The sequence below is a fragment of the Poecilia formosa genome, unplaced genomic scaffold, assembly GCF_000485575.1.
Source record: "Poecilia formosa unplaced genomic scaffold, Poecilia_formosa-5.1.2 Scaffold107, whole genome shotgun sequence".
NCBI classification, from domain to species: domain Eukaryota; kingdom Metazoa; phylum Chordata; class Actinopteri; order Cyprinodontiformes; family Poeciliidae; genus Poecilia; species Poecilia formosa.
Window position 1 is genome coordinate 143,272 of NW_006800046.1, and position 27,107 is coordinate 170,378.

Genomic DNA, 27,107 nt, shown 5'->3' on the forward strand with positions numbered 1-27,107 from the left:
CGGCGGGGGCAGGGCTCGGGGTCAGAGGGGGAGGACGGGGAGGAGACTCATAAGGGGCGCTGGGGGAGGGTAGGTGAGGTATTTAAAGGATTTCAGAGAAAGGAAAAATACCCACTTCTTTTAAAGAAGTGGAACACTTGCCCTTCCCCTTTTCACTCCTTCACCCACCCACGTCTCACTCCACCCAACTCTCTCACACATACGCGCATGCTAATTACGCCTCTTCATTTACATGATTATAGTTTAGGTTGCACCTTCTTGAACTTTCTTTGCATTCTGGTTTTATCTGAACATATAAGAAGGGGGTGGAGGGCGGTCATGTTTTTCCTTTTCACTGAAGAACTGCAAATGGGTCGAGTCTGGTACCAGCAGGCTAAATGTTTAGCATTTTATCATTAGTTGAGACAGAAGTATGAAATGTATATATGTGAAGCAGCTCTGTTTAGAAGGAGAGCAGCATTTTCTTGTGTTTTTTCTGAATATTTTTGGGAAAGTTTCCAGTTTTAGGTGTTGAGCTAAAGCAGGAGTCTCCATTTCCTCACTGCTCTTCACTCTGCTGACGGCTGCTGTAGTTTAAAGGCGCCAGCCGTTTATCTCCAAGGGTTTGACTCTAAGGTGATAACATGCATTTCTTTTTATCTGCGTCTGGTGACATTTACGTCATAGCTTCAGCTAGAAAATCAAAAAACTGTTGAAGTCTAGCATTTTTTTAAAGGTGATTAGGAAACAAGAGTCTGAAAATACTTAGGAAGGGAAAAGCATTGAAACTACAATCAATTAAAATGTCCAGAAAAAATTCTGTGGCATGTCTTTCTGAGATTTCTTAATACAATGTTTAAGAATAATAAAATAATCTTTGTGAACATGTACATAAAATCTGATTAGTAATTGTGCGTCACATTTAAGACATACAGCTAAACTAACCATTCTTTGTTCCACATATTTTAGCAGCATGTCTCATTGCTTAAACCAGGAATCAGTTTGATGTTTATTGGAGATGCACAATTAAACCAGGATGTGTCACCAAAGTAATTACAATTGTTTTCAACTATTGGCTGAATTCTAATAATATCTGAAACTTTCCCTTTGGAAAGGTCCATTCACTTTGTGCTCCCTTTGCCACAATGACATTTTTTAAATATTCCAATAGAAATAATAGAAATATTGTATATGAACTTAAGTTTATAATTTGTATGAAAAACTTAAATTCCTAAAATGTAACTTTTTAAATTTCAGTCCTGGTATATAACAGATTTTTTGTAATAAACCAACAAAATAATAATATATTCATGAAAATATAATATGAAAATAATAATAATATGTTCATGGAGGAGTATTATCCAGGGCTGATGGTGCTCAGATCTGCCACTAACACTGATTCAATTTTGAGCTTTGTGCAGAATTGCTACATAGTGGTAGAAAACTTTTTTTAATCTCAAATTTAGAAATGTTCATATTTACACTACATGAGAATAATTTTTACCAAAAGGAATAAAATGAAACATTGAATTTTTAAGTAATCCCAACTCACGGGAGCAGGAAAAACTGAGAATTTAAAATGAAATTACAAAGATAGGGTAGTCAGTTTTTATTGGAGACTAATCGATGTTTTGTAACGATGCTTTTGAACATGCCTGGTTTAACCCTTCGATTTCCTTCATGGTTGGACTTAGTGTGACTGTGAGGTGTAGCACCTCCTTCACTGGAAAAACGAGGCTCATTGGAGGCCATCTTAATGGAGAGAGATAAGATGAGACTTTGATGACCCTGACCCACTGCTTTTTGACGTTTTATCGGAAATTACCTCCAGAATTTGGGGGTGGAGAGGAACGGTCTTCCTGCATCACCCTTTCAAACCGTAACTATGACAGATTTGTCTCCATTTGTGGTTTCTGTGCGATTCTTCCCTGTTCTTTGGAGCCACAGTACAAACCAGACCTAGCAATTTAATTGGCAGCAGACTGGATTTGTTGATTAGTCCATGAACAAGAGAAGCGAAGGCAGCACCTGCGTAAGAGCACATACGGTGTCAACTGGACGGGACAACCGGCAACAAACAAATATACCGAGAGATTTCTAAGAGACTTGACGCCAAAGTCGGCTTGAGCTAATTGACTTTGGAGAGTCGATTACAGCTGCTGTACCCTCATGTTCACACCCACATGATTAGGAACGCACTGCCAATGGAGAAACGCCCAACTTGGCCAGAACAGAACCAAACATGAACCGGCTAGAGTGAGACTCTCGGCTTTAGCCTCAGCTTGAATGTGCTGCTGGAGCCAGGTTGACAAATACAACCAAATTAGAATTGTTGGCTGAAAAATTGGATGAGTTTCCATTCTCCCATACACACAGGTTTGTTAAAAGAATAAAATGTAATGTTTGTTTTGTTTCCTCAAACTTTAACCACCCAGTCCAATAATAACCTGCTGAGTAATTAACTGAATAAGCTGCCTGACATGACCAGAAAGGCTTTGTAAAACTTCCAACGGGCAGAAAACTGTCTGGTTCCAGTCACCAGTTTCTGTTTTTTTTTTTTTTTTTTTTTTAAATTCTTGATAGAAATTTTCTGCATAACTTAACATTCAGACGCGTCTTCAACTCTACATAATTTTGACAATTTACTCTTTGCAGATAGTGTTATAATCTTTGTCCAAAATGTAAAGTTTAAATCAACAATTTCTGACAGCAGAGAAAAGGAACGACTCAGAAAAGCAGCTTGAAACCTGCAAAGTTATCAGGGCAGGTCAGAAACGCGGCCGTTATCTAATTTGCCTGGAAGGTGGGGCAGAGTTGTGACCTTGGTAAATACTCGCCCCAAAACATGAAACTCAAGCTTTTCCACTGAGGTCATATGACATTCGGACATGCATTATCTCCAGCACTCGGAGCATGTGCCCCACCTATCCATTTTCTCAGCCTGACCCCTCGTCTGGCCGGGTCAGACTTCGTATCTTTCTGCCGGAGTGCTTATGTCATTGCGGGTGTTTGTTGGATTCTTCTGAAATTCCCAGATATCACAACATGGCTGTTTGAGGCCTCGTGTAGGAAAACTCGCTTAACATTTAGGCTCCATTTGGAAAGAAAAATAAATGGTGAGCACATCAGTGAGGTTGTGTTTTACCAAATGAAGCTTCAGGATGTGAGCCAGGAGACGCACCGGCAGCACCTTGAGCCGCTCGGCGTGTTTGTCCACTTCTATCCAGGTCACTGTGGGACTAAACGCTGACGCCAGATAATATGTAAACACTGGCAGACGCTTCTGTCCCCTGAGGTAGGAAATTTCCGTCCACTCTACACCCATTATCTCCCCTGACCCCTGACCCAGGACTTGTGACCTCCTAGTTGGTCAAAACTCTCTGCTTCTGCTGTGTTTTTTTTTTGTTTTTTTTATTGGTTAGTTCGGCTCTTTGTACGCCAAGCTGTGCTCCTTTGGGAGCTTTGATGGCGACACAAAGACTGGAAGGAGTATCGGATAAATGCAAGAGAGAAAATGCTGCAGGAAACGATGCGTGCCGCACTTTTCAAATTTCATTCGTAAACAATTTGGAAAGCTTTCGTTGAACATCTATGCTTTGTTTTACTTGCATTAAATCCTAATAAAATGCGCTAAGGCGTATGTAACGTTACAAAATGTGATGAATAATGACCATTGGAAAGACCTAGAGAGACAACCGTCGAGGTGCAGAGAGTTGAAAAATGTTCCTAACGACTCCCATCCCAAGCGATATTGGCTCCCCGTTAATTCATTCCTTTCCTGCCTGATTTAGTTGTTCCTTTTGCCGGCCATCTCGCGCGACACGGCCAGAGAAAAGAAAGAGCCGCCTTTGTTCCTGCCGGGGTGTGATGGGGGTGGGCCGTATGCGTCTTAAGACAGGGATTGCGGATCACGACCTGTAGAGGTTTAGGTGACCTTTGATCTCAGTGGCAGATATGACAAAGGAAGCCTTATCCCACCTCCCCTCGGAGCCTGTGAGGTCCAGCTCACCTCGTGACCTCCCAGGAGATGCCAGAGGAAAAAGGCCCTGATAAAACTCAGTGGGCAGAAGGAGACAAAGAGAATACTCCTCATTTAGGCCAAATTGTGCGTCGTAAATGCTGCGGCCTGGCTTTTTTTTTTTTTTTTTAATTGCATCAGGTGGTAATAAAAGGGGCGCCTCTCTTTTAAAGTTTGATTATTTAATGTTGGCCTGTAAAATAAGACCAAACAGTATCCAGGTTGGTACAATAAAATCATTTCCTTTTTAAATTCTTGCCTCATTAAAATATTCTGTAAAGTTTAAAATTGTGTGTTCACTTTTGCAATTAAAGCAAAAAGCAATGTTAGGTTTTATTCCTAATTTCACACAAATTGCATCTTTAAAAATCTGGTGAAATAGTATTTAATCATAGAGAAAATCACATTTTGAGCTACTTTATTTGCTCTTCTCAGACTTTCTAACGTCTCGTCTTCTTCAGACGTTCCTGAAACTTGTGAAAAACACTCCGCAGTCAAGATGTTGCCATCCGGTGTTTTTAGGCAACTTTGTGGACCTTTTATCTTATTTCAGTCGCTTCTTTATCTTGCCTCTTCGCCAGCATGTCATTGAAATAGACTTGTAAATGAAAAGCACAGAAAAAAAAATGTCCATTGATAGAAAGATGAATTATTTACTTTGGGGAAAAAAATCAAATTCAGTTCTTTTAAGAGAAGCAAAGAAATGTTTATTTTCCATCTTAACACTCTGAAAGGTTTCAAACAAAGATTTATTTTATCTTTATAATTTTTTGACATTTGCACTCATGTTCAGGTTTTTGTTCTGAACAGTTCATTTCTTACATGGAGGATAAATTCTCTGCGGTTCTCACTCTAATCCAGATTAGTTGGTCATAGAGGCTAAAGCTAACAGCTAGCTTAAAGACAATTATTTTTCTTTGCATTGAAAACTCGTTTGGATTTTTACAGCAGTAAATGTCTTCTTTTATTTTTATAATTCATATTTTTCTGTTTATGTTTTTTGCTCTTTAATCTTGCGTGTTGGAACATTTTAATGTCTCTTTTGGATATTTTCATTAAGGTTTTTACATCATGTGGTGCAGCTCACGTTAAACAACACTGCCTCTATTAATTATGTTTCTGAAATAAAATTCCTACTCTAGATAGAGTGGACATTTTCCCAAGCAGCAGGGATGTAAATCATTTTATGCGTGAGTGAAGGGACTTCCCATTCCTAACCCATGTTTCCTTTCTCTCTGCCTCCAACCAGCGATTGCTATGAAGGAATGAAGCCAAAACAAAGAGCAGGTGTTCATCCATTCACTTGCCAGGAAAATGTTTTCTTTTTTTTTTCTATTAATGTTTCCTGATGCTCCGTTTCCTGTTTTTGGAGGTCATCTATACTCTGTGTAAAATAATAGATAAGCCAATAAGCATTTCCTGTGTCTCAGTTTCAATTTATTGATCATCTTTTTTATTTTCACATACCTTCAAGTCTCTGCCTTGTAATGGCTTTTTTTGTTTGTTTGTTTGTTTCACTGCATTTTTCAATTGTTTTCCTTTTTTTTATTATTATTATTTTCCAGCAAAGCATGGAAAAGGTCCAGGCCATGGCGGAGCAGGTGGAGATCAAGGCCAAGGTGGTGCAGACCGAAGTGAAGGCTCTCGTTCTGAGACACAAGAAAGCTCTGGAGGAGAGGGAGTGTGAGCTGCTGTGGAAGGTGAGCCGCCGTTTATCTGGGAGTAAAGCCTCGCCCAACTTAATCCTGTTCCAGTTTCAACTTGGTAGAACCAGCGATTTAGTCACTGGTTTTGCCCACTGAGCATTCTAAGCAGCTTAAGATAGAAAAAGACACATTACTCGTTACTTTTTAGCCATCTAAATGATGATGGAGGGCGGATGCTGCTAGTGAAATTCAAATACACAATGCTAACATGCTAATCATTCATCCACCTCAGGGTTGGAATAGCTTAGAGTTTTTTTTATTAGAGTTTAGTTTTATTTCGTTGTGACTTGTTTTCATTCATTTAGCTATAATTAGATTTTAAAATCTGGTCTTTATTAGTTAAATATTTAGTTTTAGTTTTAATAGTTTTTAATAGTAGTAGTTTGTGTTTTCATACTTTGGTTAATTGTTAGGTTCAGAAATCAAAAAAGTCAAAATATTGTATTGAGATTATGTCCATAGATTGTGTGATAAATAATCAACAGAAGATGGCAGTTTTGGACAGTTTTTTGTTATTATTTTATTATTAAACAACAATTGAAGTTTTGCAAACTAACGTTGGCGCCGCCAGGATTATGGAGTTCCATATTTTTCCTACAGCTGGCGGCTTGTGTGGGGATAAAATCAATTTCACAAAAGTTTAATAAGTAGATTCATAAACACAAAAACAGAGGATATTATATCTATAATTTCAATAAGTTAGTTTTTATAAACACACAATTTAGTTGCAGGTAGTTTTAGTTTTTCCCCGTTACGTTTTTATTTCAGTAAAAATGTTTTGTTAGTTTTTATTAACTGAAAACCAGCTATCTCTCTGGTTGAATAAGAACTGTAGAAAAATATTTACGTTTACATTAACAGTGAACATTTTTTGCCTTTACTGGAAACCCCAGAGACGTTAAATCTTAAATCGTGGAAAACTCCTACATGAAATGTGTCGACACTAAAAGCTGTGAGGAACAATCCGCTCTCTGCAACAAGATTAACTGATATAAATCTTTAATATTACATGTTTAACATTTATTTATTGGCTCCATGTTTTTAAGAGGACCTCCTTTGCATCGCCTCCTGAGTGAAAGTTGCATCGACTCCTCCCCACCTTAAATCTTCATGATTTCTCTCTCTTTTCTCCAAATGGGCTGAAGGAGAGCCTGTGTGGTGGTGAAACAGGAAATGATCTCGTTAAATGTATAAATTTCTTCCTGTGGGTTGGTGGGGGTGTTGGCTAAATGAGTCAGCTTTGTGTGTGAAATTTCATTGTTAAGGATGACCATATGGGTAGCTTCAGGAGGGGCTGCAGCTAATCGAATGTGATGGTGATGGAGACGGGGAGGGGGAGGTCTGGGCCGAGCTGCAGCGTCGGGAGGCTTCTTCCACACGGCAGGAGGGGATCTTATTGAAACAGTTCATAGCCTTCTGCCTCATGTCAGGAATAAGCCATATGTTCTCTGTTTTTCCTCTTTTGAAGTGGCTTTAAATTCCCCCAATCTGTCCAGTTTGCACTGAGGTGAATGTTCTTCACACTCCAAATTAAATGCTTCTAGGCTTTTAGTCCAGCTCGGATCTGCAAATACACGAGATCGCGGCAAATTTTTATCGAAGAGTTTCAAAACCAGGAGGGAGACTCTGGCTCAATTTTGCAAATTTTACACGTTAATGGTTGTTTAAAAAAAACAAAGCGTGAGGCGTTCAGCTGAGCAGCAACCAGCCGGTCAGCAGGTCTGCTGAAAATTACACGTTTTTGAGAGTTGAATGATGCCTTTGTTCAGGTTCAATTTGTCCAGAACGACATTTGCTTAATTTTTAAAAACTTTTTAAAATTATTTTTTGTACATTTTTTATTTTTTTATTAACTACTTTGCTATCATTAAAATGCATCATGCAATGACATTACTGTCGTTTTCACAGGTTGGAACTAAAAATACATTCAACCTAACATTATGCAACTTTTGCTTTTTCTCTCCCTTTACTTCAGACTCTTTAGTTTTTCTTCACCCCTGAGAGCAGAGCAGTGCAGCTTTTTAAAATAAAATTTAAAATTATTTCAAGCTCTGATTTGCTTTGCGTTATTTTAACGTGTATATTTTGCTGTAGCAATACGTCACAATCAGTTACATGGAGAGGAAACTCTGTATTGGTAAATTCAACCATTACCAGGTTTAACGAACGCCGTTTCAGTGTGTAAGTAGATCCTGATGAAGACGACTAGAGGAGGGAGGAAGGTGTCGGCTTTAAAGCCTTTAAGGATCTTCTAGGAAGGACACAGTTTTCATTGGTTGTTACCAGGAGAAGTTACTCATAAGCAAATAACCAGAGCATACAGAGAAGTTTATCTTTTATCATTTTTAAAAGCTCCAGATTTGTTATGGAACATGTCGGCTGGATTAGGAAAAAGAAAAAAAAAATGTTGGTTGGTTTTAGGGAAATGCCCTGTGCTAAGCATAGCATGGTAACTGCTAATATATGATGCTAAGAGCATACAAAAGTAATTCTGTAATCATTTTTTTAGTTTTGAGATGATATATGACTTCTGCAACCCACACAGTGAGACGTCGCCTCTTGTTTTCTGTATAGCTATCATGAAAGAACTATGATCCAACAGTGTATTTTGAATTAGTTTAGAAGAAAAACTTTGTAATATAGGACTTTTCTATAAATATAAAATAGTCAAAGATTTTTTTTCTTGTCCTGTTTTATATTGACTGGATTTTCTTACATGCATTTTGACTTTAACATGCAGGATTTTACTGGTAATTTTTGACAACGGCAGTAAAATAACATTAGTTAATTTAAAAAAAATGTATTTACTAAATTGTGATTGTATCTTTTTTTAAAAATGTAAGAAGTTTTTCAACAAACCACATGAAACAATGGAATTATCTCATTTTATTTTACATTACAATCCAGTATCGGCACATTTCCCATTTCTAAAGAAATTTATCTGCAGCTTTTAAACATATTCTTATTGTTTAGGATGTAATTTGACTTGACAAGGCAGACTGTCACGATGACATGGAGGTGAAGCCCCCCCTCATGTCAGCCTCTCCTTTTTAGCCTGTGATGACACAGAGGCCGTAGTGTCCAACGCTGCAGCGGCGGCAGCCATGTTTCCTCTGCGTTTCACACGGCTGCTTGTTCAGCTCTGACCGCTGCTGCTCCTGTTGCATCAGATGAAAAACCTGATCATATCCTGGTTTAGGCTCTGCGCCTCACAACAACCTGCTATAACAAAGATACAACTAGGGCTGTGTAATAATATCGATTTTGTGATGTATATCGATATTTTCTTTCCTAGAAAGAAAAAAAATCGATATTCATCAGCAAGTATCGTAACACCCAACTGTCACCTTGCACACCCACTGCTTGCTTCACTGGGAAAGTGATTAGGTCATCAGGCTTAGAGTGATTCCTTCAGATGTTAAGTGTCAAGGTTAAAAAAGTATCAAACTATTGAGAGCAGGGTACTTGGTGCACTTTATTTACTTTAGAAATGCATGTAAGCAGTGTGCTGTGGTGGTGCAGGGGTTAATCACAGTCCACATATGGAGGCCTCAGTCCTCAACGTGGCTGTTGCAGGTTCGATTCCCAGCCTGGCAACCTTTGCCGCATGTCTTTTCCCTTCTCTCATTACCCACTTTCCTGTCAACTAACTATCAAATAAAGGCCACTAGAGCTGATAAAACCTTTAAAAAAAAAAGAAATTCATGTAAGCTACAGTTTGTACTGTTTTAATTAAAAGAAACATGTTTTCTCACCACTTTGATTCATTTTGTCCAGCTGTTGACTTTTAAGTCTGTGTCCATGTCCAACCAGAGCCAGGTATTGTGTAGTTGGTGTTTTTAATCAGTTTTCAGTTAAATTAATTAAATCCAACTCTATACAGTCACAAAATGTCACCAAAATCATTCTGTCCCTATAAAATCTTTCAGAAAATCGTAAAAGTGTATTGAATTGTATCGTTTGCTGAATATCGCTATATATATATATATATCGTATCGTGAGCAGAATATTGTGTATTGTGAGATTATTGTATCACTACAGCCCTAGATGCAACAGTTCCAAGTTAAACAAAAGGCCTAAAGGCAGCAGGCAGAATACGAGTTTTCACTATGAGATTCTTACAGTGTTGATCATGTCCAAGTGATTATTGTTCAGAAGGATTGTTTTCAAAATGCTTTCAATCACAAGTCTAATAAGCTGTTCATTTATCTTATTTTCCACTACATTTTATGACTGGAATAGTTTCTTTTTCTGAGTCAGTGTAATGGCGCTCTTTCATCTAGCTGACTGGCAGTGCTCAGCAACTTGTAGGGGAGGTTTGGTTTTCTTGCCTCATTCTGCTGGAAAAATCTGGTTATTCTGGGACTTTATTTGGTTTATGATTAGAAGAACTACAAGCCTTAATGTTATAAAGGAAATGTTGCTACAATAACCTGATCAGTTCTTCTTTGATTGTTTTAGGATGTATGTAAATCTCTTCATGTTTGAATTTCAAATTTCCTCCACTGTGTCTGTCCAGCCGTTTCAGGTTGGGTGATTACTAAAGAGATCTCACTGTAATGATTGTGAAAGAAAAACATCTACAATTATATTCACCTTTCCTTTTTCAACTTCTACAACCTCATGCAATGTCAAAGTTCTTAAAAATATTCTGCCAACATGGCTGATTATGCAGTAGTAATTTTAAAAATGATTTTTGTTAATATTAAGGAAACCAGTCATTCAGTTCTGAACTGTGACGTTGCATCGTTTTACCTTCACGCCCCTCCATGAGAGAGAGAGCTGTGGGTTCTCGGGGATAATTTTAAATGACTCTGTTTCCTCTTTAATCCCACTTACCACACTATAAGATTAACCCATTCATCCATGACCAGGTGATGTCATTATAATCCAGTTTCCTACCAATATAGATTTCTGTCAGGCGTTCAATAGAACCAAAAGTGGATTGATTTGGTGTTTAAACAGCAGAATTCAGCTACAACTGAGCAGACTTTTAACCATTATTTATTCACAATGAGATTCTTGCAGTTTGATGACCTTAAGTAAAAACAAGTTTGCATAATTCTTAACAAAAGCATATTTAATCTAGAAGGCTAATATTTATTTCTGTTTTAAAAGTGAGAAAATCTCTACAGTTCTGGTATTGCTCACATATTTTTATTTTTGTAACTGCTGAGAATGACATTTTAATTGATATTTTAGCCAATTTAGTAGCAGTTTCTTAAACATGGGGTGTAAAATTTCTTTAGCAAGCTCATATTAGTGACGGGTTGGCAGCGCGATGGGTGTTTTTCATGTCAAAAATATTTCCAAACGGCCAACTTTTGATTTCTTGTAAGATTAGACAAAGTGTTTTAGCCAGATGATAGGAAGCATGTAGCAGCAGGTTGGGGAGGGGCAATACATTCACTCAGTGCTTCATACAGCTTGAGAAAACTCTGGCGCTTTGTGCAACATCTCAGTAAAGAGACCGCAAACTTTTCCTCCAGAGGTTTTCAAATCAGACCTTTGGTTCATCCCACAGGCGTGACTTTATCCAGTTCTTTCCCCATCATTTCCGGCAACATTGGACTCCATTTGCAGATCCTGCGTGGTTCCTTTTTTGGAATCGCCTTAACAAAACCGTTTGCCAATTTTAGCAGTTTCTGTGATTGTCATGCTTGGTGTCAAATTGACTGATATTTCTCTCTGTGAATCAGCATTAACTTGACATAAATCCTGACTGTGAGCCTGCAGTAGAAACTTTCCTACAGACAGAACTCAATATACTTTATGTGACTGTGTTTTCATCTGGAAGTGTGTAGAAGAGACATTTGCTGACCTGGGAAGTTGTAACATTTAAGTGGTGCTTTAAAACATGGCAGAATATCAAGAGCTGTGTCTGGCTTTTCCATCTGTGCTTTGTTTCTCTGAAACCAACACCGGCTCTCTCTTCTCCTCCGTCTGCTCTTCAGCCCAGGAACTACAACTAGCTGCGTATCTGTCACAAAGCCCAACTCCAGGCTTTGTCCTCACTATCTATAAAATGTAACTCTAGTCTCACAGATGCAAATTGATGTTTCAGATCTTTTGGCCTCTTTGGAAAGGGAGGGGACAGAAAGAAACAAAGAGCCAGTCAGTCTATTGTGTTGAACTTTTTTTTTTTTTTTTTTTTTTCAGTGGATGTTAAGTGAGAGGCCGGACCGTGAGGCTCAGGTTCTACCAGCCTCCACCCTCTTTAGGCCTTTATGCTCTGACTTCACTGGAAGCCAATCTGGCTTCCTAAACAATCAGAAATGCAGCTTTTTCCTTCCTTTTTGAAGATGTGCTACGTAACACTTAAAAGTTTGTTTCCTGTTTTATTTTCTCACACAAATAATGCATAACAAAATCCCTACAGGAGCTTTTTAACAAAAAGTAGATTTTTATCTCGAAGAACTTGTAAAATTGATTAGAATCACAAAACAAAAGGATTTTAGTCTTGTTAATTGACAATATTTAAAAAGAAAGCCTTTTTTCACTTAAAGCTCAACTGTAAGAAAAGAAAATCTAAAAATATCTGATATTGGCACACAGTTGCACAATAACTGTGGGGATCAATATTTGCTTTTGCAAAAGCTTTGGCTTTCCTTCTTTACAAACTAAGTAAGATCTGCTCATTGCTGCCCCCTACAGGCCTGCGCTGCTGGAAGCAGCTTGTAATGACAAAGCCATGTTTGTATTACTCTGCAGTTAATTTTACTTTAAAAAAATTTATAGTAAAATTTATTGTTTGCATGTTTAACAAGTCATTGGCGATTTCCTGTGGTGCAGCATAGATAAACTTAAATATAGTTGCTGTTTGATAGAATCTATGAAACTACATTTCCTTTGCTATTGTTTCTCTTCATTATGGATTTAAATGTTGCAGCTGCATTTTTGGATTTTCATTGGGGCATTTTTATTTTCTCCAGGGAGGCTGAATAAATAAGATAAATAAACTTCAATGTCATATTTTGGCTCTCTGAGTCATTTATTTTCTCTTTATAAGCTTGTATGTGAAGCTTTTCTTTTATGCTCCTTTAATCTGAAACAAACTTCCAGAAAACTGCAAAACAGCTGAAACGGAGTTCATTAAATCTAAAAACCCAGCTGTTTAGAGTTTGCTTTACTTAGTATTGATAAATATATTTGTATATTTGCTTGATGATTTTGGTGGAATTTGACAAAATGTAATATTTATTTTTGTTTTATTATTGTTTACTTCTTTGTGTTTTTCATAAAAAGAACTTTGAACTGGCTTGTTGCTAAAATGTGCTATGTAAATAAAGCCGATTTAATTTTCAATTTAAAAGTCTTAAACTTGCAGAAACAATTAAAAAGGCAAAGCATCCTGTTTGATTCACTGGAAGCATCTAAAAGTCTCTTTAGTTTCTTGTGTTTCAAAGCTGTAATTCAAACTGCCTGCTAGAGGGCGCTGTGGAGCAAAATGAAGCTCTGCTCCATTTGGAAAAGGAAGATTTGTAGGAATCTGGTCTAAGAATGTCTTTGTTTACCACTTTGAGTCTCAACATACCTTTACGCTGTGCTGACTCTGACAGCAAAATTCACTCAGTGACGGCAGTCGCTGAAATCTTCCTCCTGGTCTCTCATCTCTAACCCTGCCCTCTGTTCCCAGGTGGACAAGATCCGTCAGATGAAGGCCAAGACTCTGTACCTGCAGGTGGAGAAACTCCACCAGAGTCTGACCAAGCTGGACAGTACCATTGCTGCTGTGAGCCAGATGCTGGATGAGGGCCACCACCTGGACGTGCTGCTGGCCAGGGAGAGAATGCTGACCCAGATCCATGAACTCAAGACTCTCAGGGGGCTGATGCAGCCGCAAGACGACGACCGCATCATGTTCACGCCTCCAGACCAGGTTGGGACTGACACTAGATCTCTCACTCTACAGTAATCACAACCTTTATTAGTCTAGTTACACACATGGCACGGTTTGCTTGCTTTTCATATGTGAATTTGCTCAACCAGGCTCTGTACATAGCCATCCAATCCATGGGCCTGATCAGCAGCAGCGCCTTTGCCCCCGTCACCAAAGTCCACGGCGAAGGTCTGAAAAACGTACTGTGCGGGAAGCCTGCGTCCTTCACCGTCATCGGATACGACCACGACGGCGAGCCGTGCTTGTCCGGCGGCGACACCGTGTCGGCCATGGTGATGTCTGTCACAGACGGCTCTCTGTCCGCGGTGGAGGTAACAGATCGCCAGAATGGCTCCTACACCGTCTGCTTCCTGCCAAAAATGGAGGGGGAGCACCTGGTGTCTGTGTTGGTGTGCCATCAGCACGTCCAGGGCAGCCCCTTCAAGGTGACGGTCAAGTCCAGACGGAACTACAGGTCCCTCGGCTCCCAGATGTCGTCTTTCGGATGTGAGGGGGAGGGGGACGGCCAGCTGTGTCGCCCCTGGGGCATCAGCGTGGACAGGGAAGGATATGTTGTGGTGGCGGATCGCAGCAACAACCGCATACAGGTAGAGCCATCTGCTGGATTGTTCTCTTTACCGTCGCACTAAACGCGTCAAGGCTACATTGATGTTTTTGAGCTTGGCAGCTTCAGTGTAGAGGTTAGATTTATGACCTGAGCCGGCTCGGATTTCTGTTATGCGTTTCGTAAACCTGCAATACTTTCAGCAAAAAAAAAGGCAAACGAGAATCCAAGATGTAAAGTTGTGTTAATCTACTTATTAAAGTCTAAATAGAGATCTGTTGGAGAAAGACAGAAAGTGAGGTGCAGAAGTTCATCAGACTGTATCAAGCGCAGCGGCTCCGTCATCTCCAGGCAAACAGCTGCGGAGATCGGATCCCATCAATCACACATCCCAGAAGATTTGCCCTTCACTCACCCTGCGGTTATAACAAGATGGAGCTGAAAGACGTTAAACAAAGGCTAAAAATGGAAGATGTTACAGTGCTTACGTAAAAAACCCCACCCGAAAGCAGTAAAATCTCATTATGTCTGGTTTACTTTGGGCTCGGGCCTATAATTAAAGTTAATTAGTCGAGTTGGATCGGGCTCAGACACAATTCCTGCGCTCTGGGGTCGGGTTGGATTTTGATCTGATCTAAACTCTAGTTCAGCGTTGTTAAACATGAGATGAATTTTGTTGAGAAAGTTTCTATTTTCTTTGGCTCTCCAGCCAGGATGTAACTCTTGAACTTTGTCTAGTAGATTCCAGGTCAACTGGTTTCAACTGGTTGTCTTTTAAAAACCCTAGTGTCAGCTTGTTGAAAGCCAATCGGTAAAGAAGAGTTTCTGTCAACAGATCTTCAAGCCTTGCGGTGCCTTCCACCATAAGTTTGGGTCCTTGGGTTCTCGGCCTGGTCAGTTTGATCGTCCAGCCGGGGTTGCCTGTGACAGTCAGAGACGGATCATTGTGGCCGATAAGGACAATCACCGTGTGCAGGTACGTTGGCCGGGTTCGCCAAAAACTTCTGTAACCTTTTCCATTTCCATGCAGGACCAGAAATGTTTGGTCAGCCAATTTGTATCCCCTGAACATTCTCGTCTTTTCACTTTGCGTTAGTCTTTCACATTCCATCAAGTTTATGGCTGTACAGGGAACTGCAGTGCTTCCTCCTCTCTACATGTAAACCCACATAGATTTAATTCATGATCTCTGCCCGACAGGTGTTTACGTTTGAGGGCCAGTTCCTCCTGAAGTTTGGGGAAAAGGGCACCAAGAACGGGCAGTTCAACTATCCCTGGGACGTGGCCGTCAACTCTGAGGGTAAAATCTTGGTCTCGGACACCAGAAACCACCGCGTGCAGCTCTTTGCCCCCGATGGTTCCTTCCTCAACAAGTACGGCTTCGAAGGGACTCTGTGGAAACACTTTGACTCCCCCAGAGGGGTCGCCTTTAACCACGAAGACCACCTCGTCGTGACCGACTTCAACAACCACCGGCTCCTGGTCATCCGGCCGGACTGCCAGGCGGCTCGCTTCTTGGGCTCTGAGGGCACAAAGGACGGGCAGTTTCTGCGCCCCCAGGGCGTCGCCGTGGACCAAGAGAACCGCATCATCGTGGCCGACTCCCGCAACCACAGGATCCAAGTGTTCGAGGCCAGCGGAAGCTTTTTATGCAATTTTGGCTCTCAGGGGAGTGGCTACGGACAGATGGACCGCCCCTCCGGGGTGGCCGTGATGCCCGACGGAATAATCGTGGTCGTTGACTTTGGTAACAACCGCATTCTCAAGTTCTAAAAGAAAAAAAATCTTTTTTTTTTTTTTGCATTCTCTCCCTCTGTTTGCTCTTTTTGCAGTAACTTTCCACAATGAAGGAAATGGAGAGGAGAGAATCAATCAACAGAAAGGCGGGGCCGTGCAGAGAGGACTGAGATTAGGCTAAAGACATTTTTCATGTTCACTACTACTCACCCAAACAAGTGTCTACTTTATACAATGGGGACCTATCCAAATGGACTCATAGCTGTTCTCAGTCCTCTCTGTGCGCCCCGCTTTAAGATCCATCTCAGGGAATTCTTTCACTTCTTGAAATCTCGTACCTTCTGCTCCATACCTACCTCATTTAGCTCTTTATGAATGTACTCATACTGACTGAGCAGAGGTTTTAGTCCGTGAAGTTTTACAAAGAAGAAACGTCTACCTCTATACTTTATTTAAGAGACATAAAAGTAGATTCTTGGGTTGATATTTGCACAGGATTCATTGAATTCTCTCTGTGCATTTTCAGTATGAGTAAGCGTGAACCTCCTGAATGTTGTTGCTGAGACAATACTCAGACCGCTGTAGAGGGTGCGTGGTTGATTCTCATCAGTAGGCTCGGCTCAGAGAAGAAGACAAGGGTCAAGTAGTGTCCTTCCTTGTTTTTAGACTATTTAGGTGTTCCCCCCCTCCCCTCTTAGACAAGTAGATTGACCCTTTTCTCTATTTAGCTTAGTGGAGTTTGTAATTTCACGAATGCCGAGCAAGACTGTGAGAAGCAATGCCAAACTCAATGGAATCAAAATTAGCTCAGGTCATCGTAAGAACTGGTCCGAACGATCGGTTCTTTTTTCAGGCTCTCCTAGCTTTACTGACTAATGCTGATTTAATAAATTTCTTAATGAGTAGAAATAGAAAAAAGATGTATGAAAATCAGCTCTAAAATGATCCCTGAAATGAGATATCTTTCGATCATGATCCCTAAACTTATATCACAAGACTGGGACGATGTCGCGTTTCCGCCGAAGAAAGAAAAACGAATATGCAAAAAAAGCATGGTCTCCTCCGAACGGGAAGACCCACAGAATGATTTAAGAGTTGAATCCATAGAGATCTCAACGTGTTCCTTCGTGTTATCATAGAAATGTAATTATAGAAGTGAAAGCTACTTTTTAAATGAGGCATGCTGTTTGACAAAAAGCCTTCAGAAGTAGACGCCTGCTATGGCCGTCCTGAGGACATTAATGACAACAGATTACAAGCCTAAGATAATATATCAATCTCTTGGATTTAGATTGTGGTTTAAAGCCACGGCCTTTGGCTCCGAGGGCCAAAGATCTAGTGCAGTCCAATGAGAGGGCATCATCACAAAGCCCGACCCTATTTATTTATCCTTAGATCTAAGTCAAACAAAAAGAACGCCTTCAGATTGCGCGTTAGTAGACGGATTCCTCTAAAGATGGAGGTCTACAGACCAACTACTAGAGTCAACCAAAGTTAGAATCTCTGCACAAAGGCCAGCTATAAATGTGGCGTTTAACGGATCTTAAAATCCCCCTTAAAACTTTTCTTTAAATAACTTGTTTGAAAAGTCTAACGTTCTTACAACTCGTGGAGTTTAGTTCATCGCACTGTCTTACGTTAGGCTTTGGAGAAACGGAGTGCTTCGGTCCTAGGTTACCGAGTACTTCCTCTCCCGAAGGCTCTGGCTTTGGGAGCAAGTGTAGAAAGTTTCTGTCTCACAGAGGTGCTCAAAACGGAGAATACACCGCACCAAAGAGAAACCCTTACGTTTATTGCCTAAGCTCATTCAGCAATGCCATAGTTTTATCACGATTAGACTCAGAGTACCACCTCCGATTAGTCTTCTTTCTACTAACTAACCCCAGTCCCTACAGATCGATACAGTTTCTTTAAGGTGCAACCAATCCCTTCGCCCGTTGGTTTTTGTTTCCCTGGAAGCACTCAACAATATCAGGTTCTGTAAGCTAGTTTCTCGTTGAAACAAAAAAAACAAATACCTCCTCAGACTGACTCTCGCTTCTGAATTGACGGCACAACTTGGGAGATTTAGTGTCGGATAACTTTTACCTCAACGTTCTCACATCGTTTCTCGTATACCTCAACTTTCCAATTACCTCAAGTTTTGTTCCTCATGGTTACGGTGCATTTAAAACTTTTGAATACCTCAATTTATTATTCCTTCTGAATACCTCAGTTTTTACTCTTTCTTGAAGGATTTTGTTTTACCTCACCGATACCTCCTTGTTTGACCGTTCAGCACAAGGACCAAAGATCATTGTACTGTTTAGCATTGAAACAGAATTTGTATAAAACAGCTTTTGTGTCTGCCTGATCTACTGTAACCTGCCTGGTTAAATTATTGCCTTTTTTTTCTTTCCTTTTTTTTTTATCAGCAACAAAACGAATCGTTCCGATGCGAGCATTGTGCCAAAAACAACCTGTGAGAGTTCTGTGCCAAAACAGGATTGGCATTTGGACTGCGATGTTGTAGAGGAAGTGTCACTGGACCATTATATCAAAAGGTTTAAAATCAGAACAACTGAGGATAAATCCTCCTCCTCTGGTTTGGATGCAGTGGGCTAACCCTAACCTTGGGCCCCATTTACCTTTACCTCACACTGACGTTGAACATACAGGTTTCCATGTGGAAGATGTCTCTGTGTTGCCGAGGGACGCGGGGTTAAGAGGAAAAAACCGGTCTTTCTTAAAGAATTAACTGCTCAAAAGTGTCGGCCATTAAACGCACATGAATTACCTCAGATTTCAGCACAATTTACCAATCTTATCAGTGTGGATTTGTAGGATGCTTGATGTTGGTTGAAATGAGTCTGTAATCTCCAATTCATCCCGTCAGATTACGCCTAATGTGTGACAGCAGGCTGGCTCATCATTTAAAGGGATATTTTTGATTTTATTCCAAAGATTGCTAATAGGCTAACTCCTTGAAGTTAACTGGGCTTTGAGGGAGTAGTGATGACTACTCACTACTGTGATGACTACTTACTAGTCATCACTAGGCATACTATGATTGTCTTGAGTACAAATACCATAGTATTAAGATATTTACCCAAAATGAGAAAGAACATGTACGTAGTGTTATCAATCTTTTTTCTTTTTTTTTTTTTTGGATTAAGCAGCAAAACACATTTATACATTTAAAAATCACTTTTATGTTACATTAACTTGGTAACACAACAAACGGCAATGAGAGGTTTAATTGGTCAGGCTATCTGCTCAATTAGCTGGGCCGCAGTCAGCTGCTTGACAGACTTGCGGCCCAGCAGTCTGTCAAGCAGCTGGTATACCATATAGAGTCAACAAAAATATTTCATGGTATATTTTCTGGTATACCATGAAAATGTATCATATTTTCATGGTATACCAGAAAATATGAACCTCTGTGTATTAACCTCAACAAGCCCACGCCTTGTCACTGCATTTTCACAGACATGTTGACACTAAAGTGTTTAAATCAGGCAGGAGGATGAGCCAGCCTGAGTCTGCAAAAATACTGCTGCTTTGAACACAACACCCATCATCAACCAATGAGATTTTTTTTTCTTTTTTTGCTTTTCAGTATTACTCTGAGATATTCACACAATGTTGCATCAGGTTTTTTTTTTTCTTACAATTTTTTTTAAATTAAGATTGCAGAATTCTATCTTTAAGATCCTTAGGTCTTCACTCTTAAAGAGGAAAAATGTATTTTAACCTTTGTTTGTATTTCGTTTCATTGCATGCTTTAAAAGTTCTTGTATTATTCTGATGTCTCCCAGATAGGTGTTGAAAGGCTCAGATAGGGTGGGTAGCTGATTGTTGGGATTTTTTTGTTTTGTTTTGTTTTAGTTTTTCCAAACAAAATGTATACCCAAAGATGTGTATATGTGTGTTTAAAAAGCTTGTTGGTTGGAATTAACTTTTGACCTTTGCGATTGTATTTCCTGTTGGTTTGAGGCTCTGCAGTGCGCAACCTGTTCAGCTAGCGACGCTCCTGTCCCCGAGAGGCTCGAGAGTTTTTGATCCTTACATTCTTTACATTCATTTGGGGTCAAACAGCCTATAATTCATTTAAAAAGGCAGTAAAAATTTCCAAAATGAATAACATATCTCCCCTTTTTAATTCCAGCTAAGTGTCCCCAACAAAAACCAGCATTCATCTCCCCTTCCTAAACAAACGTGGTCAGTTGATTGCACCCCCAGCAGGAGCTGTAATGAACTGCGCTCAATTTTGAACGTAAGGGCTGCAAATTTATAATTTTTTTTTAATTCCTCTCTGGCCTCTTAAAATGTCTCCAGGGAAAGAAGAATCGCAAAGCTGCACCAGACGAAACATGCAAGGTCATAGACCTCCCTTTTTGTTTTAAATGATTGTATAATCTAGAAAAAAAAAGAATGGGGGGAAAAATGGTTTAGGAAAAATGTAGACAGGAAAAAAATTAATAAAAACAAAACTCAGGTTGTTCCCAGCAGCCTCGTGCTGCAGGTGTCTCATTAAAAAAAAAAAAAAAAAAAAAGTCCCGTAGTGATAATGTAGTGACTTCTTCCCTCTTATGAACTAGTCTAATTTTTTTTTTTTGCGTGTCCATTTAAACATTATGAAAGAAATTATTTCTCAATCTGCTCAAAAAAATTATTAGTTTGATTAGTTTCCTCTGATTATTGATGTTTTTTTTTTTCCTTGTCACCTTTCTTTTCTCTGACAAAAAGTACAAATGCTTCACACCACTCGACTCGTAGGCCCTTTTAGAATGTATTTTGTGAAGAAAAGGGATAAATGGGTTCTTGTTGACGCTCTCTGCCTGCGCCGGGCCTCTGGGAGAGCTACAGGACAGAGGGGCCCAGAAGGGGCCGTCTGGTGTTGCGAAACAAATAGTCGTGTTTGTTTCTAAACGAGCTCCGACATCAGCCAAAATGCGCTGCCCAGACAGTTTTCTTTTTATAATAATTTTTCCCCCCTCATGTCCTGCTCTCCCAGAGCCTGCTCGGGTGCGGAGAGAGCTCCGTGTTTGTGCGCTGCATCTGCAATATCTAAGCAGAAATCCACTGAATGTATCTTCTCTCAGTCCAAGAGGCAGGGCGAGTCGGTGTGGCCAGCTGAATTTAGACGACCAAGGCTGATTCTTGCTGATCCAAAGGCCGCTCTGTGTGTGTTCCAGTTTAACCTCTCACCACACACACAGACACACTCACACACAGAGATTGGGACAGAAGCCAGGCCTTGAGTCTAGGTAACGCACAGGAGACTATATTATAATGGCCGCCTTACCGCTCTCTCTCTGTACTCTGTGGACTTTAAACATTTCCTATGCAGTTCTTTTGGTTATTTTCTCTTTTTGGTTTTTTGTTTACGCCTAAATAAAGTTGTATTTCTTTGACTTTAAATCTGGTTTCTGTCTTTTCTCCTAAGCGGCTCGAGTTATGTCTGCCTGAGGTGATCAGTTCCTCCTTTCCTGAACAAAACCAAAACACAATGACTGACTAAACCTGCTTGAGGCAGGAAAAACACTCCCTGTGTTTGCTCAAACTGGTTTGGACAGTCCCTGGTTTCAGTGAGGGGGCGGAGGGTATAGTGCACACCTCCATCCTAATTTTGGGTAATAACATTGTTTGCTTTACCCCGACCTCCAGAAATGCACCACAGAGGTTAGTGGAGCAGTTAAAATGGGTTTCTGTCCTGACCTTTGTTGAAGTAATGATTGACGATACGGAAATATCACAATCTACATTCAGTACCTCCCAAAAGTATTCACAGCAACTTCTTCATGTTATTTTTCAACCACAATTCTCAGTGATTTACTATGTTTTGTCATGTGAAGTAAGAAAATAATAATAAAAAAACCTAACCGCCCCCGGAATAAAACGGGAAGCCCCTTAAAAAAAAACCTTTAAATGTCCCTTTACTGGTAATTGGACCATATGTGTAATTTAAATCAATTCTGTATATTTGCATGGTGCCAATTCACAACATCATGTTGACACTTAACAAATACTTCAATTCAATCACACATACATCCCACTTGATGTTAGTTATCAAACAGTATATGAACTTAATTATCCAAATTAAAAACTTCTAAGGAAACCCAGCAGATGTTATTGACATTGACTTCCAGCATTCAACCTGTATCAACAGTGAACAACTGCTGGAGTTGTCTTTAATTTCATACAGAGCATGCCTGTTTTGTGTAGGCGAGAGGCCGAAGTTAAATCTGGAGGAGCTGCAGAGATCCACGGCTCAAGTGGAAAATTTGTCAATTTTTTAGTGGAAACAAAGATGTAGCTTTCGCCTTCACCCTGAACACACAGCTTTGTGCTGATCTTCCAGATAAATTGTCAAACAGATTGAGGTTTGTGGCTGTAACGTGACTAAATGTGGGAAAGCGAAAGGCACATCAATACCTATTCTACAGCACTGTATTGTGTAAAACAAAACAAGGCATCAGTTTTCAAGAATTCTTAAACTATTTACTTTTAGAAAACAAAAACAACTAAAGCAGCAGGACAATCATCGCAATGACCATGTAAAAAAAATGACGTGTTTGAGAAAACATCGCTTAATCTAAGTTTCATTGCACTTTGCATCACACTTCACTATGAAAAACTCACTAGTGAATCTTGTGTTGTGCTGCTGTCTCCCCCTAGTGGAAGACGCAAAATAAAGCATTTAGTGATTCCCTCTTTCTGCCATCAATGAATGCTGATGTCTGTCATCTACCTACTTAAGGGAACTGTGATTGTAGCATTTTGAATCAGCTGTTAGGATTTTAAAGAAATTATAAACAAATAGGACAGTCTTTCTGAATTATGATACAATCATTTCATCCTACAAGTGTGCTATTTGTACACAAATACAATACTTGTGTTGTTTTGATACACGTCAAACATATGAAAAATACTTTTCCTTAGCAAACGTGAAATAGACATTTGTGTTTACATTTCACCTTTATTAAAGAAATCATTATTAAAGGACATTGTGCTGTAGACAAACACTTGACACAACAAAATTAGTAGCAACTTGATTAAAATTCTTAATCAAGTTAATTACAGGGTCTGTAATTAAATATGCCATATTTTTTATTTCATAAACCCTTCACACTACTAAACTATTGAATAAATAGACAAGGACTCAACAACAAAGATAGTTGTTTTAGGCTTTTTAACCATCAAATTTAGTTTCTTGTTCTTCTATAAAATGTATTGGCAGTTTATAATCTTTGTGCATTACCGCCACCAACTGGACTGAGGTGTAACCACAAGGTTTACTCACCCTGTCTTCAATACCCTTATTTAATAAAATAAATATATTCAGTTCTCTCATCTGTCCTTTAAATACTGTATAAATGCTTCAATTACACATTATGATCGAGTCTTTCCCAATATATTAGCCATTGTTACTGAAATGCCCGTTGCCTTTTCTTTCTTTTGCGTACTTTCAACATTGATGCAAAGAGCTATTTACACAAATCATGTAGCAGGATGAACGAAGCCTGATCTAAATGACTGAGCACACCTGCTGCATCCAGTTATGGGTGCTGTGGGTATAAATGGAGGCTCTTCCTGCCTCTCCATGACCTCTGACATTTTCAGCATGAGTTGTTGTTTGGCTGGTTGGGCCAGCTGACTCTAGTAATTACTGCGTCTCCTGCACAAAACCTGCAAGTTACTTTTTGCTTAATTCAGGTTATTTGTGAATTTAGCAACATCTGCTTTGCGGAGTCTCCTCCTTTTACTGGTGTGGAAATCCCATCCAAAAATGCATTCTGGTTCAAAGTTATAATTGACCAACAATGCATATAGCATATCTGCCCCCCAACAAACTATTTTAAATTACTTCTAATAAAAGCAGACGGCGGTTGCCAGACCTCCTATTTCAGTTGGTTGCAATTTTGCCACTTCACAACTTGATGTCAGCAGTGCTACACTTTTAACTCCATCTGCAATTTCCTGTCTTCGCTGCCTTTTTTTTTGTAATGGATTTGCTACTACAAAATACAGTACGCATGTGACGCGGTGATTTTAATCAGGCCGTGAGTGAACGACTCAGCGTGGCCGCCATGTTGTGAAAAGTGCTGCGAGGCATTTATATATGTGATGGAGATCACCCGCTGTGGAAAAGCACTCCTTCATTCCTCATGCAGAAAGAACTGTCAGCGAGTTGGAGGCAATTAAACAAGTGGATGTTCACACAAGGATGAACCGTGGGCTTTCAGAATCACAGCGACACCGGCCAAACACAGCAGCGCGTCGGTCCAACTTTAACCTCTAGAGTTTAGAGATGGGACAGCGGGAGCAGGAACGCCGGCATGTATGAGTCCCCGACAGATGGATGGGACGTCCTTTGTGTGCAGGTTTATGCAAAGATATCCTCATCCAGTTATGTGTGTGAGTGACTGTAGGTGGATCTCAGAGGAACCAATTAGCTGTAGCGGCTCAGAAGGAGCCGCGGAGACGCAGACTGTTTCACTTTGCTCTGCCAAAATCATCTGAGAGCGCCATTCCATTCACCCTGAGTCACCGTTTATTTTTTAAAATCATTTACTTATTTGTATTGTAAAGGCCTAAAAGAGTATATAAGACGTAACACAAATGGACACGCTCAAATACCGAGAACATGAAGTGTCGCGATATTTTTATAGCTAAAACCGCTTTGACTTTAAGCTAGCATTCGATTATCTGCGAAAAGCACGTTTCCGAAAGCTAAACACACAAATGTCGCATATAATTTTAAACTCGTTTTATAGTGATAGTCATTTTTTTAAATTATACATTATGACTTTAAACCATCTTTCAGGTAGCCAGAGCTCAAGTTTGCAACTTTCTGAAACCTTTTAAAACTGTTGGTAATAACAGGCGGTTTAACGTGGTGCGTTGTGTAGCGTAGCGCGCGCACGGCGGACCTTAACCGTGTTTTGAAAAGTTATTCAACATGGCGTCGAAAGATTCCCATGGGGAAGTCCAAACAAACACCCATTCAGCTGGCATCTTAAAGAAAGCCATTTTGAGATGTCGACTTTATTAGTACAATGACAACACGAGCTTAGACAACAAAAAAGTTCAGGTTAATGTTAAGTTAGAATCCCCATGGTATGAAATGAATACTTTAATGAATGCACTGTTGAAATAGTCAATTTAACCTGTTTTCTTTGTTTTGATGGTGACAGTTTGGGTCACATGCTGAAAACTTTCTGACAGGACAGCACTGAAAAGGCTACATTATGCTTCCTGAAAAGCCTAACCTACAGTCCTGACCTCAATCATGTTGAAAATTCACTGATTTTGCCTCAGATCCTGACAGATTACAGAAAACAAACCAATTCATCTGAGTCGGACTGGTTCTAATCAGCAGATTGGTCAAATATTAACATGGAAATAAAACACTACACTCTGCAACTTGCAGAGAAATTTTTTACATCTAAACCTTGACTTTCAAACATAACTATTTCCCTTATAATAATTCAACCCTTAAGAAAGCCTCAAATGTATAATTTAAAACCCAAGATTTGAATATGTAAATTGTGGCTAATTTCACTCCGGTCTAATGCAATTTTTTCCTTTATAAACTGAAAGTAAGAAGCTTGAGAAATGAAGATGCTGGTTACTACATGCTCATCATAGTCTGTTTATATGTTGAGATCAGAAAATGTTTTCCTCCCTTTCTAAGGTCCTGATTTAAATTCTCTGGTGTTTTTTTACAATTTAAGTTTATGCAGTTTTTCACCCAAATGTACAACTTCCTAAATTAAAAAAAAAAAAAAAGTAGAAGATAGTTAGGGATTATGATCTGATTCATCTTTATTTATTGCGTGTACTACTGTTTACATTTGGGAACTCAATATTTCCCCATCTGCACACGGATGAAAAACATCTAAAACTGTTTCTCTAACTTTTAACCTCAGCTTTTGATGCGTGGGTGGATTTCAGCAACCCTGGCTGCACGGATCAGAGCTGGCAGCTGACGTCAGCCTGGCTTGACGTCGACGTGATGGCGGTCATGACGTCAGCGGATGAAAATGATCTCCAACAACAGCCACCGTTCTAAAGATGCCTTCATGTCCAATTTAGCCCGGATGGTGGCAATGGGTCATTTCTCAAGAAGGTGTTGCGGAGGGTGGGGGAAGAGAGAAAAGAGCGACTGGGGCAGATGTTCAGAGGTTTTGACAACAACACGTGAGGAGAGAGATAGAGGAGTTAAGGGAGGGGTTGCTTCAGAAACGGAGACAGATATTGATTTTGTCTTGTTTTTCAGTCTTTTCAAAGACTTTGCAAGCAAACCGTCTCCAACGGAAAGCCTGGACTTTTCTTTTGAATGCTTTTCCCTCAACCAGAAAGCCCCTTTGCTTATTGGATAACAAAGCTGTCAAAAGATGAACGTATCGAGATCATCACAGCTTTTTAAGGACACGGCCTTCTATCTGTTTCCTGTGTAAATGCTAATCNAACGTTGATTCAATGTTTCTGGCTGACATTGATTCAATGTTGTTTCAATCATTCTGTGCTATCTGGGTTATTTATATGGACTGCCTCACTAGGGGGCGACTAATCCAAATGGCTATCCTGCCCCTGAATCTCTGATAATTTCCTGCATTCAAATTGTTTTTTGGAAGCAGTAGGAGGGGCCTGTAGGGCACTGTTCATGAAAAACCACCTGTGAACACCAGCATACATTTTAATATGAATCTGTGGAGAAGATTACTCCCAGACAAAGCATGTCTATCTCAAAAGTTTGCCAGTAGGTTTAACACTCACAAATGTTAACTCCCCTCTGACAGCATACATGCATGAAAGCGACAGAAAACTTGTCCAGAGCACAACTGACATAAATCATATAAAGTGTATTGTATTAAGCTTAATTAATTTCAACATACGATTTTTCGCTTAAAAAATTATTAAAAACATGTAAACTGAATTTGTTCCCACATCACGCCCTCATCCATTGGACACTTGCTGTGCAAAATGATGTAAAAGGTAAGGAGTCTAAAATAAAAAAGATAAAAAATGTTATTGTTATTCATTTTCATGTATTTCTCTAGTTGCAGTTTACCATGTTCTGTTTTCAGGACAGGTTTCACACAGGAAGAGTGTTGGTGCGACACGGCCTTCTATCTGTTTCCTGTGTAAATGCTAATCTCTTTCTGAGCTAACAACAACCCAATTCAACTGTGATGATTGTTTAAAGCATCTTAAAATAGACATAAGAAATTGTCA

The 27,107-nt window shown here is 39.7% G+C and overlaps 1 protein-coding gene and 1 long non-coding RNA gene across 2 annotated transcripts in view; both read left to right on the top strand.

The window, feature by feature from the left end:
• trim71 (tripartite motif containing 71, E3 ubiquitin protein ligase) overlaps positions 1 to 20,288 on the top strand; it is a 39,867-nt gene extending 19,579 nt beyond the window's left edge. Inside the window, exons 3-7 of the mRNA XM_007559746.2 lie at positions 5,563 to 5,697; positions 13,340 to 13,582; positions 13,693 to 14,190; positions 14,983 to 15,123; positions 15,348 to 20,288. Coding sequence (XP_007559808.1) covers positions 5,563 to 5,697; positions 13,340 to 13,582; positions 13,693 to 14,190; positions 14,983 to 15,123; positions 15,348 to 15,920 — 1,590 coding nt within the window. The 3' untranslated portion in view covers positions 15,921 to 20,288. The remainder of the gene's footprint in view (positions 1 to 5,562; positions 5,698 to 13,339; positions 13,583 to 13,692; positions 14,191 to 14,982; positions 15,124 to 15,347) is intronic.
• Positions 20,289 to 23,945: 3,657 nt separating this feature from the next.
• On the top strand, positions 23,946 to 26,162 carry LOC103143285 (uncharacterized). Its single transcript, XR_476777.2, has 2 exons — positions 23,946 to 24,250; positions 25,799 to 26,162. It is a non-coding gene; the product is annotated as an uncharacterized LOC103143285 (long non-coding RNA).
• Positions 26,163 to 27,107: the final 945 nt, after the last annotated feature.